Source organism: Diuraphis noxia, unplaced genomic scaffold, assembly GCF_037042655.1.
Source record: "Diuraphis noxia isolate RWA-SAM2 unplaced genomic scaffold, SU_Dnox_SAM2 contig0002, whole genome shotgun sequence".
Lineage (NCBI taxonomy): Eukaryota > Metazoa > Arthropoda > Insecta > Hemiptera > Aphididae > Diuraphis > Diuraphis noxia.
The window spans coordinates 21,190,452-21,205,442 of NW_028301712.1; the positions used below are offsets into that span (position 1 = coordinate 21,190,452).

Consider the following 14,991-nt stretch of genomic DNA (forward strand, 5'->3'; position numbering starts at 1 on the left):
ACTATTGAGTATGTGCAATCGTATAAACGCATATTTTGTATTTTATTTAAATGGCTAATCATTTTTTAACTACGAGAAAAAAATTATACAGATTTTTTCATTTTTTCATCGTTAAAATAATTGTTAATAAATAATAATGTGATCTAGGTATAAGTAGCAAAATGTATAGATGAGTAGAACAACAAGTATACAACAGTTTTGTGGTAGATATTATACTAAGTAGCATACTAGAAGAGTACCTCATTTTTAAATTGTAATTTTTTTTTTCAATATTAAAGATCATATCATAATTGAGTGTGCCTCAATTAAAATATACCAACGAATTAATATATCTATACAATTTTAAGTATTAATACACAACACATTGATGTTAAATGTACCTATTATCATTTTGTTTATAAAATTGAGTAGGTTCATAAAAATGTACCTACTTATTGTTTTTTGTATTTTTTTTTTTTTGGGGGGGGGGGGATTGAAAAGTATTATTTTTTCTACAATTTCACTAGAATTCGATACGTGTGTTGAAATAGATTTACAGGAAAACTGTGGAAGTTTCATTGTTTGAGTCTCATGATTTCCAACGGAATTGTTTTCTTCAGCCAATTGTTTATAAAATATGTTAGTTGTATTGGAAGACGATTTTATAAAATCGGCAACATAAAAAAGATAAGTTCCTACACTTTTGATGTTTGAATGGTATCTTATTATCATACATATTATATAGAATTTGTGTGGAATAGAGATGGTAACATTACCGTTGTGAGAAAGTTGTTTATTTCTAAAAGTTTCGATTTTAGCATAGTTATTTTTTGTGGTGACACTATGATAAAGTTAAAACTAGATCAAGGACTTAATACATATTTATGATAATATACTTTTCCCTTTAGCAACCAGTGATGTTGCAGTTTTATCGTTACATTTACAATATATACTATTGAACTTCAGAAACTTTAATGTTTAGTGATACCTAATAATGTATATTACTTCTACTGTTTAAAAATTCAAAGATTTATTTTAGCCTTAACGTGTTCATATTATACCATAGTCAATATTCAACCAAGTACTTTAGATAGGCAAGTCGATACGTAGTTGTATGTAATTATAAATAATATGTAAATATACTAACATTGTATATTAGTATCATTATGTCAAATATTTTTTTTTAATACTCGTCTAATATTCTCATAACAAAATTATTTTATTTTAATAATTGGATGTATAAAAAATGTATTCGCATGCAAGAAATATATTATTTTGGACTTCAGAGGAAGCACTTCAAACTATGATAATATATGGTTTGTAAGATTCAAAATAAACATCAATTTTCTTAAAACTTAGTTTTTAATTTAAGTTTTCTAAATAATTAAAAATAAATATTGACACTAAAAATGAATATTACAATTAAGATAAAATAATTAACATATTATTGGTTACTATTAAATCTTGGCATATGCAATAATCTCAATGTTTTTCAGCGTCACTCATCATCATCTATTCGTTAAAGACTCATTAATATTATACTTTAGGGCAAAATCTAAATATTAATAAATTTTCTACGTTACAAATAACAAGCAGGCAAATTTATTACAATTGTATATTTTAAAACATTATAAAAAAGTAAAAAAAAAAATATTCATGAAAGCGTATGTTTTTAAATATAGAATATTACTATCTAATTTTAGGTTAGACTATTTTTAAAAATTTTATCAAATAAATTCATTGATTTAAAAAATAAAAATAAATAAATTCCCATACATGAAAATTACTTTACCAGGGCAACAAACATTGACAAGTAAAATACATATTTAGCAAAAAGTTTTCTAGTGATTCATCAGTGTAACAAGTATTGGACAAATTTCAGTATATTGAATAATAGTTATTAAAGTATTATTTTTAAGTTAAAATAATAGTTAAGTATTCAATTTAATACGTTTATCAAGCACCATGAATGTTAGTTTGATGAAAGCAAAAACTTCAATGGCTCTTGGTCAATACAAAACTGCTACTAAGTATTTCAAAGCGTATATAGACGAAAATCCTCATATTCCATTAAACAAAGAAGTATTAAACCAGTTACATGAAGCATACAATCATTTATCGAATGATAAGCTCAAATGTGTACTTGAGCTAGAATCATACTTGGAGTTACTCCAAGACAGCGATCAGGAACGCATTGTAGCTATCACCTCTTTGCTGGATGAAACCAGAAACGATTTAATTGCCATCTGTACTGAAGTCGTTAACATTGTGAATACCAGTTTACTCGTTAATGTGGAAGATATTCGAGAAAAAGTGTTGATTTATAATATGAAAGGCCTTTATTGTCGGTAAATTCCGTAGTTTTCGATATTCGCTGTATATTATACATTCAAATTCTAATAATTTTTAGTAATTTAATAATCAGATGGGTTAAACTCGACGAATAATATAACTTTAATTCAATTGTGTCTTACATTTAAATTCATATTAGATAAGTCCTAAAAAAACAGTATTTTTGTTGAAAATATGTCAAATGTTTAAATTATTTCTTTAAATAGTCATAAGAAATAACCATTTTCAAAATTAAAAGTCTTTTAAGCGGTTCTAAATTATAGTAATGAACGATACAATTTAAATTATGCAATATTATTAATCCTCTAGGATTATAATGAGAAAAGTATATAATGTAAAACAATCCTTGTAATTAGATAGTTATTTATGATGATTTTATTTTTATCGTTTATTTAAATATACACAATCTGTAAATGTTGTTTTACAATAAGTGCATGTGATGGAGGTGACATGGCTTGAGTGTCTGGAGATAAGAAGCCACCCATTGGAGACACTTAAGGTTAGGATTTTAGGCTAGGATTTTAATTTGCGAGTAAGAGAGGGCGGGATTACAAAATTAAGTGGATGTAGGGGTATATACAATTTTAGATTAGTAAGTCACGACACCAGGTACGTTTTAGACGCCTTCTGGGGTCGCCGGGATAGATAGCTCGGAAATCAGGGGATTACGATGGCTGTGTAACTTGGAGTGTGTGCGATTGTAAAAAGTTTTTGCTACGTTTTGGACTGTTGGGATGGCTAGATCTTTATGTAGAGTTTCGTTAGATAAATAGTAAGTTAGGCTTTAGTTATTTGACGGAGATATTTAGATTGGAAGATTTGAATTTTGTTTAAGTTGGACTTTTTTGCTGCACCCCAGAGTTGGATGCCGTATGTCCAGATCGGTTTGAGTAGGAGCTTGTATAATAGTAGCTTGTTTTTTAAGTTGATGCGTTGTGATGTGAGGAGAAAACGTAATTGGCGAGAGCGATTATTTAAGGCGAGGCTTTTGTTGTGGGTGTGAGTTGCCCAAGTTAACCTGCGGTCTAAATGTAGACCAAGGTATCGGACATTTTGGTTGGTTGGGAGAGGTACATTATTGAGGTAGATGGAGGGGGGCAGACTATTTGCCTTAGTGTGAACGTACAATGGATGCATTTTGTTTCGTTGATTTTTATTCCCCAATCTTTATCCCGGGTTGATAAGAGATTGAGATGGTTTTGTTAGAGGCTATTTCGGGGTCCTAATGGATCGCTAGAAGCGCCTTGTCGTCGGCAAAGTCACCATTTGTAGTGTTAGGGGTGGTAGGTTGATCTGAGGTGAATAAATTGAAGAGTAGAGTTGCTGTTACAGATCCTTGAGGTACCCCTGCGTGGACTGGTGATACTTCGGATAAGGAGAAGCCAGATCGGACGGCAAAATGTCTGTTTTCTAAATAGGATTTAAATAATAGAAAATAGTATGGCGGAAGAATAGATTTGAGTTTGAAGAGAAGCCCTTCGTGCCATACTCTGTCGAATGCCTGTGATACATCGAGGAAGGCAGTTGTGCAAATAAGCTTTTTTCAAGAGTGAATGATATTTTATCCACTAGTCGATGGACTTGGTGTATTGTAGAGTGATTATGACGAAATCCAAATTGGGTATTAGGTATGCTGGCTTCAATGATAAGAAGGATGCGTTTTAGGATAATCCGTTCAAAAATTATTGAAAATAGTGGAAGAAGACTAATGGGTCTGTATGATTCGGAAGAGTCAGGGGGTTTGCCAGGTTTGGGGATCGTAATGATGATTGAGAATTTGCAAAGGACAGGGAAGTATCACAGTCTAAGTATAGAGTTGAAAATGTGTATTAAGAGAAGTAAGGTTTTTTTGAGAAGTTGTGTAGCTACCTCAGCTGTAATTAGGTCATAACCTGGACTTTTGTGACGAGGGGAGTTTCTTATCGCATATTCAACATAGCTAGGTCATATATGTTTAGACGGAAGAGTCATGGGTAGAGGGTGGAAGAGAGAATGGTTCACTTTTTCGATTTGAGAAGGAGTGAGAATATTATTGTGCGGTTGGAAGGTAGAGTAGAGATGATGTCAAAATATATTGGCTTTATCTAGATCAGTGACGGCCCAAGTACCATCGGTTTTTTTTTAGTGGAGGAACAGATTGTTTTGTTTGAAGGATTTTCTTTCTGTTTGCCAAAGCGAGTTGCCAGTAGACGAGAGGGAGACGAGGTGTTTGGTGAAATTATCTGATCTAATAGAGGCTAGGAGTTTTTTTAAGTTTATTTGTTAAATTGTTAAGTTTGCGTTTGTCCGAGGGATATTTGGTTCTCTGCCATGTTGCACGCGCTCTCCGTTTGTCTGAGATTAGTATTCTTATATGTAGGAGAAGATTTATGGAGGTGTTTTTAATTGGCATTAGGGAGGAGGAGGACCAAGCAGCTTCTTGTATAGACTTGGTTAGGAGGTGCACGGCTTCATCGATATCGTTTGGAGATTTTAAGCTAATTTTGAGGTTATATTGATCATCAAGGGATGATTTGAATTTTACCCAGTCCATTTGGCCTAGGATGAGGCTTTGTTGTTTTGGTTTAGCGAGAATTTTGTCAATTTTTAAGGGATGGCTGAATGGTCAAAATATAGGTCGTTGAGATTAGTTGTTAGGCTGTGGAAACTATTGGGAATTTCAGATATAAATATGTCCAAAATGTCTGGCCTTTTTCTGGGTGAAGTGGGCCAGTATGTTGGTGATAGAGGAGAGTGTACTTTGTAGTTACGATTTTGTGTTGTGAGTTCAAGTAGGTTACCACGGGGATTGTTTACGCGACAGCCCCATTGTATAGTTTTAGCATTTAGATCAACTCCTATTATAAATTTATGGCCAAGAGTAAGGAAGAAGTCGTTGAATTGGTTTAAGGTTTTTGTGTGGTGCGGTGGATTATAAACTGCAAATATATTTAGAGGGGTGTTGTTAAATTTTATTTGTATGCCACTGGCTTTATTGTGATCCGTTTGGAATTGTGGGAGAGGATAGAATAGTAGGGAAGATTTTATTATGATGGCGGTTCCCGCGTGTGCGGTGCCGTCAGGGTGGTTGGTTTTGAAGACTTGGAACCCATGTAGGTAGAAGTATGTTGAATTGGTGAAGTGAGTTTCTGATATGAGGGCGATGTCGATCCTGTTATTTTGTAGTATGGCTAAAAGTTCGTCTTTGTGTTTTACTAGACCATTTTCGTTCCAATTTAGGATGAGGAGAGAGTGAGATGTTGCGTTATTATTTGACATTTTTGGTGTTAATGAGATTTGAGAGGACGGTGGTAAGGAGAGAGATAAGAGGGTTTATTATAGATTTGAACTCATCAAGGAATTTAAGAAGTGAGGTTTCATTGGTGTTTGTGGAGGTATTAGAGTTTGGGGACTGGTGACCCTTAGTTACATTAGCATACGTACGTGACCTGGGTGTGTTTTCGGAGCCTGGTTGTTGCTGTTGATATTCAGGTTTAGTGTTGATGTTGAGATTAGAAGGCGGTGGCTGATGGGCTTTCTTGCTTGAGGTGTTGTTGTTGTGTTTCCGGGAAATTGTTTGGTATATTGTGCATCCCTTGTAGTTGGCTGGATGTGCGCCTTGACAGAGGCCGCATTTTGCTGGTAAGTCTGGAGATTTTGTGCACGATGATGAAAGGTGGTTTCCACCACATTTGACACATATGGGTGGGTAAGCGCAGTATGAGCGTGTGTGTGTGTCCATAGCTTTGACAGTTTTGGAATTGTGGTATCTGTCGTTTTTTATGGGGCTCTTCCATTTTTACTTTTGTGTGCAAAATAGAAGTAATAGAGAAGATATCAGTATCGTTTTCTCCATTAGGGTCTATGTCAATAAAGAACATGGGCAACGAAGTTTTGGTTTGGTGGTGTTTAGCATTGGTGACATTTCTCACCGTGTAACCTATTTCTTCTAGAGCTGTTGTTATATCAAATTCTGGAGTAGTTGGACGTAGGTTCCTTGGGGAACTTCCTTTGGGACTACTCTTAGGGGTTTATTGGATTGGAGCTAGTATGTGTGGTACTGTGCATTGATTTTTCTTTAATTGTCTGGGGTATCAGTTTGAACTTTTAGATGAGTTGAGGTTGATTTACACGAGAAGGTGTTTGGACCAATGATTTGTTTAAATTTAAAGCAAGCCCATGTAGTCAATAACCCCTTTAATGAAGATGGGTGGAGGCAAAATTGTTTTCGGTGTGTTGTTGGTGGTATTCGGTTGCTCCTCGTTTTGATTATCAGATATGACGTTAAGGTTTTCGATAGTAGGCTCGTCTAAAGATAGAACGCTATACCTGTTTGGTGTGACAAACGATTTAGCTTCCTTAATGCAAGCTGTATAGGATGGTGATTGTGGTGGAGAGGATGACATCGAAAAGTTACGTTTATTTATATTTTTGTCTTCATTATTTTTGCTGATTATTTGGTTATTGGCAATTTTAATTGGGGACACGGTTCTGGAGGCCATATCGCCAATGTTATCGGAGTCCAAAGGTCACCGCGAGTGACGGTGCCTGTGGTCGGTTTGTGTTTGGACTAAGTACGTTTCGCAGTAGTGGGATGTAATTTATTTAGTTTATTTTAAATAAATAAAATATTAAACGATGTTACTTGATTTGGAGAAGTATTTATCCCGTATGTTGATCAGCTAACAAGTTTGTAGCAAGAGTGTCAAGTATTTCGTTGAATGAGATGAAAAACGAAATTTTCTGTTCGGTAGAAGTTTCATAACAGGACATAATCCGAGAGCGACGTATAAATGCGTGCGCACTATCGGACTGCCTGCGCATGTGTATTTATGATGATTAAAATTCAATTTTGTTAAAAATATATGTTTATTTAAAATGTTCATAAACTGTATGATACTCATTCGATTTAAATTTATCTACAAATTCTACATAATATATTAATATTTTAGGTACACGTGGGAGGCAAATAATAGCGACGCGACTTGCATAGTAACGACTAAAGCATTTGAAGAAGCTATGAGTTTATGTCAGTGGAATTTTGAACCATCAGACCCTTACTTATTGCATATTGCATTTAACTTAACAACACACCTAAACAATGCTAATGATACGGACATGGCTATTGTTATTTTAAAAAGAGTTATTCAAAACGCACAAGAGAATGATCTTGAAAATTATGATTTCTCAACGAAGTCATATATTGAGTTATTTTTGAAATACTTAAATGAATGCTTAGCTCGATTTCAGATGATCCAACACCAAAAACTTATAGAAGCAATTGAACGAATGCAGGATCATCTTCCTCAAGATTCATTGTATGACGATGTAATCACCAGACGACGAGGCTGATCTTTTAAAAACATTTCTACTTTTATCAACAATATTCAAGTTTACGATTTGTTTTCCAAAATGGTGAAATGAGTAATTAATTGAATATTTATTTTCTAATCATGTGTTTAGGTACAAGTTCTATTGGCATAATCAAATAATTATAATGATTACTATTGTTTACCATATATACTGTTGAAAATAAAAAATTGGTAAATATGAACATGTATATGTCTTACAAAAGTATTTTTTATGGTTATTTTAAGCTTCTAATACAATATTTAAATTTCAAGGTTTATTAAAAATAAATTTAAAATGTTGGTGGTATATTATATACATTACATTTATATTAACCAAAATGGCAAGTATGATTATATTATGAAGATCCAACATATTTTTCAATATTTTTTTGGAATAAAAAAAAATTATAACTGATAAAAATAAATAACGTACTACCCACCTAAGATTTAACTGCCAGTAATGTACAGGATGGCGTAGCGGTGTTTACCTTTTTCTCATTTAACTATCACAGAATAAGATAAATTATGTCTCAACACTCATTAATAATAAATTTATTATAAAAACAAATAAAAATAAAAATGTAATATAAATTTTTAGATAATCTTCATAATCCACGCAATCACACATAATTTTCGCAACTTACAATACTTAGTTTAAATTAAAATTAGAGCACATATAAAAAAATTAGTTTTATTATTATCAAAGGTACTTTTGGTAAAATATTAATTAAATACTATAAATTAATATTATGTTTAATTTTGAATCTTCTATTTTTTATCTTATAAATATGAACCATATGAAATACCAAATGATGAACTAATTATAATTTATAGTATGGACTATTTACAAGGATTACATGTGTGATCGTCTAAAGAAATTGTATATTTTTTTCATTTATAAAATATTACGTGAATAAAATAGGATAGTCGTTTTAATAATAAATCAGATAAATGATTTATATAAAAACATGCAATATGTATTCAGTTATTTACTGAATTCTAATAAAAAAAAAAAAAAATAAAAAAAAATAGTAACTATAATAATATACAAACAACCTACTTATGGTGACATCTGTGTTCGTTTTTCGGACAGTAGATTTATTCAAAACTTTTGGAATAGTCCTTTCCCAGAAAATTGTTTACATAAATAGAATAATAAAATATAAGCATATTATATTAATAGCCATTAGTTTCTTTGTTTCAATCAAAAACTTAAACACTATTTGTTGATAATATTGTATTCATTGACCATTGTTGATTTTGAATAAAATCTAAAAATTTGAAAAAAGTTTACTCAATTCAAAATAATAATGAAAATAAAACTTCCAAAACCAGGCCGAATTTATTTGCTATTTTGATGCTATACTAAAACAACATCAACAACAAAAACAAATTATATATTTCTTGCACCGTTAAACTATTGTACCAAACACAATTTTTATGACATTGATTTTAACTCACGTTCATAATACAAAAAAATATCAACGATAAGCAAAACGTGAGTATGCGGCGTTTCACAGATCAAAATATACAATCGAATCAGACCATAAAATAAATGAAATATGAAATAGCAAGACTGAAATTCACAAAGAAAACTTATTTCATTGTTTTTACATATGTTCAATTTTCATTTCACAAAAAATAATTTATTTTACTTTATGTTACACAAGAAAAATAAGTACATTTGATTGAGACATATTGTGTAGGTAAGTCACATGGTAACTTATTATTTAGAAAGTGAAAAAATGCTACATCATAGAAATAAACTTAAAATACCTAAAAAATACTATACTACTAAAAAATAGAATCAATTGCTACAAGAAATATTATGGTGCGTAATTTAAATGTCATCATTATTAATTTAAGTACGATAAAAATATTATGTAGGTATACATTTTGCTAACTAATTAAGTCCCTTAAGTTATCTGCACATAATTGTGTTATTTTTTTTTATGTTTTTGATTCCGTACATGAAGATATACTGTGTAAGAAACTGTAATTTAATAAAAAATTTAATCTAATTTATGCATAAATATTATGACTACAAAAACTTAGTAATTGATAAGTAAGCTCAAAACATTTAAGCAATAACATGTATTTTGATGTTAAAAACTATATACGTTCAATATTGATAGTAGGCAGTCTTCAATACATTTATAGTGATTACTAGTTAAACGCTTCACGTAGGTATATTTAAAGCGATACCAAAGGTTAAATTAAAATACCAAGGTACTCATTTAAGAAGTACCTCTTAAAGTCTTTGCTGATATAGATTTAAAGATTTTTATTGATCTGTTAAAATACGTATATCATAATTTTATGATGATGTTTTTTATTTGTATTTGTCTAAAATAAAATGTGAGGTCGAAAAATTATAAAATATATTAACGTAAATATAAGAAACCTTATATTAATTTTACTAGGGGTCGGCCGATACTAGAACCGATACTAGATATCTGCCAATATCGGTGATATCGGTTTTATCGGTATCGGTTTTTTTTCAAAACCGATATTTCAACCGATACCAAAAAAAAAACCTATCGATCAGCATAGTATTGATAGTATCATAATTCACAAATGCACAGGTTAGTTTATCAATAATCAAATACTATAGATTATTGGCAGGACTGTCGTTGTTATCACATTACAATAATATTTTATTAATAGCAATATTATTTTTAAAAATTTTAAATTTTAATACAATAGATAACCATACTATATCTAGTCGCAGTGTCGCACTACTAGTAAGCAGTTACTAGTGTAGTAGTGTTACTACTTACGAAATACGAGATTACAAAATATTAAATATTGAATACTAGTATACTGTTTATTTAGTATTTATATTATTAAATTTAATAATTATTTACTAGTTTTATATAATACCTAGCGTAGTAGTTACTATGTCAGTTGCTTGGAAATTTTTCATTAAATGTCCAGATGATGTTTCGAAGGTGCAATGTTCGGTTTGCAACAAAAAAGTTTGTAGAGGAGGTACTAATTCTCGAGATTTCACTACCTCAAACCTTATTAAACACCTCAAAAATAACCATAATAATGAGTTCATGAAGGTAACAAATAAAAGAAAAATAAACTTAAAAGTAAACATCGTTCTGTATCTGAAGTATAATCTGAGGTATGACATTGTATGATTTAAATTTGAATTTTATGTACCTAAGTAATGCGATTAAAAATAATTTTTTTAACAAATAAAAAAACTGACTACTAATTAGTATTAGTATTAAATATTCACTTATAAGTTATAATTTCTCAAGCAGAATTCATATTTTTTATTTATGAACCATTATTTAAATATTTAATACCGATCATTCTAGTCCATCTAGCTCAGTAGACTCAGAACGTGCATTCAGTACAGCTGGTTTTATTTGTTCAAAAAGTAGAAATGCATTGAACCCAGAGAAGGTCAGACAATTAATATTCTGTTCAAGAAATATTAAATACCTGGGATAAAATGTGCTTTATAATTTATAAAATTGTTTAACACTTTTTTATTTTTTTTATATTCAATTTGTTGAGAGGCAAAAGAAGCATAGTATTATTTATTATTTTATTAAGTACCTATACAAGTAGTATTTGTTAACAAAAAAGGTTAGTGAAGGTTCATTTATGTTTATTGTTATTTGTTGTTCATTATTTTTAAATTTGTTATAGGCTTTAACTTACAGCTTAATACATTTTATTTTATAGACTATTATGTATTAAAGACTGAAAAATAAACTAACGTGTGATAACTCTTAAATAATAATTATCAATTTATTACCATTAATAAATAATAATCAATGTTTTCACTTTTCTAGGTAATATTATTTGTGTTATCAGGTATCGGATTTATTATATATCGGTTGATGGTATCGGTTTATGGTGGTATCGGCTCATGTTTTTTTTGTCAAAAATTTTATTTTAACATTTCCATATATTATCGGGTATCGATTTTATATCGGAATATCGGACATCGTTAATAAGTGGTATCAGCCCATCCCTAAATTTTACTACCTACCATATAAAAAAAAAATGTGTTTAATTTTTTTTAAATACCTTTTAGGGATTTTTACAATCCAGCATTCCGATACAAAAATATTGATATATGTATAAGTATGAAGTTGCAAATGTCCAAAACCGTGTTGCAAATAGTTGCAAATAAGATGCAAAATATTGGCATAGGTTTGAAGTTGATCGGGTGAAATCAGGGGGCCAACTTCACGGACGTAATATATTATCATGTATAGGTACTTGTTAATATTTTTTATATCATTATTAAAACAATAGGTACCTATCATGAAATTAAGACAATTATAAAAATATGTATTTGTGAAAACTATAGTTGAAATATATGTAATATATTTTTTTTATTTGTTCTTCAATTCACGATGTTTAAAAGTTTACAGTTTAATATTTAAATTTTATAATTTATATATACTTAAAAAATTATTGATTTACATAATATTTTATAATAATATTTAATTTATCCATAATTAATTACAGTAACTTATACACGATGAGGTCATATACATAAATACAGAGTGTCCCACAGAGATCTGACATTCTGTCAAATGAAATAACTTTTGTTCTAATCAATATTTTAAAAAAATTTCTTTTAAATATAATTCATAGACACTTGCGCTACAAGAATACATTTTTTATTTTTTATTTTTAATACTGAAAATAAAAAACTTAAAAATTGATAAAAAAATTTTTCGAAATATTCAATATAGCCAATTTGTAAATCTGATTTTTAGAAAAATGTATATGGTAAAAACACTTATTTAAGTCAAATTGCTGATTTTTACAATTTGTCTGAATGTCAGATCTCTGTGGGACACCCTGTATATGCACTGCTTCCATCTATAATATTATAAATTCAAATTTAAAAATTTTTAAGTCAACAATTATACTGTCAACTGACAGACAGTTAAGAATTTAGTATTCAATACTTTTTTAATTAAATTTGCAAATGTTCATGACATACCTTGTTTTTTCAAGAAACATTTTTAAGTTGTTTGAAAAGAACAATCCCCTTCGCACGCATCCAATCCATAATCTATCTAACTTATAAATAATATTTTTTTTTTTCATTAGTATATACTATATATTACCATTTCATTTATGCATTTAATCATATAAATAAAATGTTCATTTTATACTTAAACAATCGTCAAACATTATGTATTCTACTCTCAATACTGCCATTATTGCACAGTGGCAGTTTTTTTAGAAGAGCTTTAATGAGTTACCTACATGTAATTATAGTTGACGCTTTGAATTTAAAATTTTGTTGTTAAACATATTAAAAAACTTATAATGGTCAAAATTTTAAAAGCAGAAGTTTTAATCACTTTTTTATTATGTTTTAATCTATGTTTAAAACTATAAGACATACTAATATAAAGTATAAGCAGCTATAACATTTTAATATAGTTACGGAACCTCACGGGCTATTTAAAGAAGATAAATAAATACAAATATTTTATTTCATGTATAGGACACCAGGTACACACAATTATTGATGACAATATCACAATATTGATTAACACAATACTGAGCTATAAAATGTACGAACTTGGAATAGAGATCAATTTAATGACCTAGACGTGCAATAAAAAGGGATTTCCAAACATTTTAAAGAGGTGCACGGATAAGGATTTTTAAATGATGGTAATTGAAAATATTTTATATTGTTAACAAATATAGTCGCCATTTATTTTTCATAGATTATAATATTGTAAATTTTAGTTGAAAAAAATAGTAATTTCTTTGTATACATGATTATTGATTACCATTGGTTACTCAGACAGACGAGTTTTTATAAATTGTTGCACTCCTGACATCTAATAAACAAATTATATCTTAAAGCAGTTAGTATGAGAGTTTATTTATAAAATAATTATTTGTATGCTTGTTGCCTATAGACTCAAAAACCACATTACGGATTTGATCAAAAATTTCAGAGATTATTTTTTAAGCTATATCAGAAAAGCTTAGAAAGTATTTTGAACTACGTTTGGAAATATTTCAAGCGCTAAAAAATCTATCTTTCAGTATTTAAATACCCAAAACCTAGATACACCGATATAACGCTGTATTTTTTTATTAATTGGTAAGTTAATTCCCTGACGAAGTAAGGCTCTACATTTATATAAAAACGATTCGAGAAATGCTTACAATCTGCCGTGTGATGGTGTAAGTAAAAACGACAAACTTGGTATAACTTTGAAACTCTAAAGTTACAACTCTGATAATTTACTGCTCGTATAATCGCAAGTAAGTCTCATTGGTACGGGTAACGCTGAGTAGGATGGCTATAATATAATCGAACGTGTCCTGACTGACTCTCCAATTCATAAATTTAGAACCTAGCTACGATAGCTTAAGATTTGACATTTTCACGGTACCTTCGAATCACCAAGTAACTGTGCACTCAGAAAACGCTTTCCAAAATTCGCATTTTAAAGTTATTACATGTATTTGATGTTTACGATGGTCGATGGAAGTCAAAAATTTGTTTATAAATAACTATTATTATTGATTAACTTTACGCCCTCATTACAGAGCCCCAAAGCTATTCTACGCTCTGAACAAAAAGAGCTACAAAGGGTAGACCGAGACGCGTCGAACAATACCATCACCATACCTATAGGTAGCCCCAAAACTGTGCAGACAACACCACTTTCCACACAAAACATTAACACAGCAGCAACGGCGGCAACACAAGCGTTTACTATTCGGTAGGTAATCTTCTGATTCCTTCTCGGACTCCAGCTCAACAACTTTGTCCACCAAAAACGAACGCTTTGTTACCATATTAACATCCGTACCAGACAAAACTACTACTATCCCGATACTTGTTAAACCTCCACACCAACTAAAATTCGACCTCACCTATCATCTTAAACTCCAGTTCCTGGTGCATGATTGTGTCCACTATCTACAAAATCCCAAATCCCCGAACCTACCACTCTCATCAGTCAGTAACTGATTTGATTTGGCAGTGCCAAATCCTCCTTGAACGGACAAATAACCATTCAAACAGCCGACCTCAACCACTTGGTTGAATTATAACTCCTAAGTAAAATTGCAAATTGTTGAAGCTGTATATAAAATAGTTGATGATCTTCTCAAATTGGATTTTCTAAAGGGTTAGTTTGTTTGATGTTATTTTTTCATCCAATATAAAACAATACGAAGTAAACAATTATATCATATAATATTAAATTATAGTTTCATGTTTATTCATCAGTTTTACCATCGCGTTTTATCCAATAATCCCATTATTTACTATTGTCACTAAAAATACACGATATAATAATATATTCTA

The 14,991-nt window shown here is 30.1% G+C and overlaps 1 protein-coding gene across 1 annotated transcript; it reads left to right on the forward strand.

Annotated features, from left to right (window-relative positions):
- The first annotated feature begins 1,944 nt into the window (after window positions 1-1,944).
- Window positions 1,945-7,662, forward strand: LOC107165045 (14-3-3 protein theta-like). The gene is made up of 2 exons (XM_015513094.1): window positions 1,945-2,327; window positions 7,263-7,662. Exons 1-2 carry the CDS (start codon window positions 1,945-1,947, stop codon window positions 7,660-7,662), a joined length of 783 nt encoding a protein of 260 aa, XP_015368580.1.
- The last annotated feature ends 7,329 nt before the right edge of the window (window positions 7,663-14,991 follow it).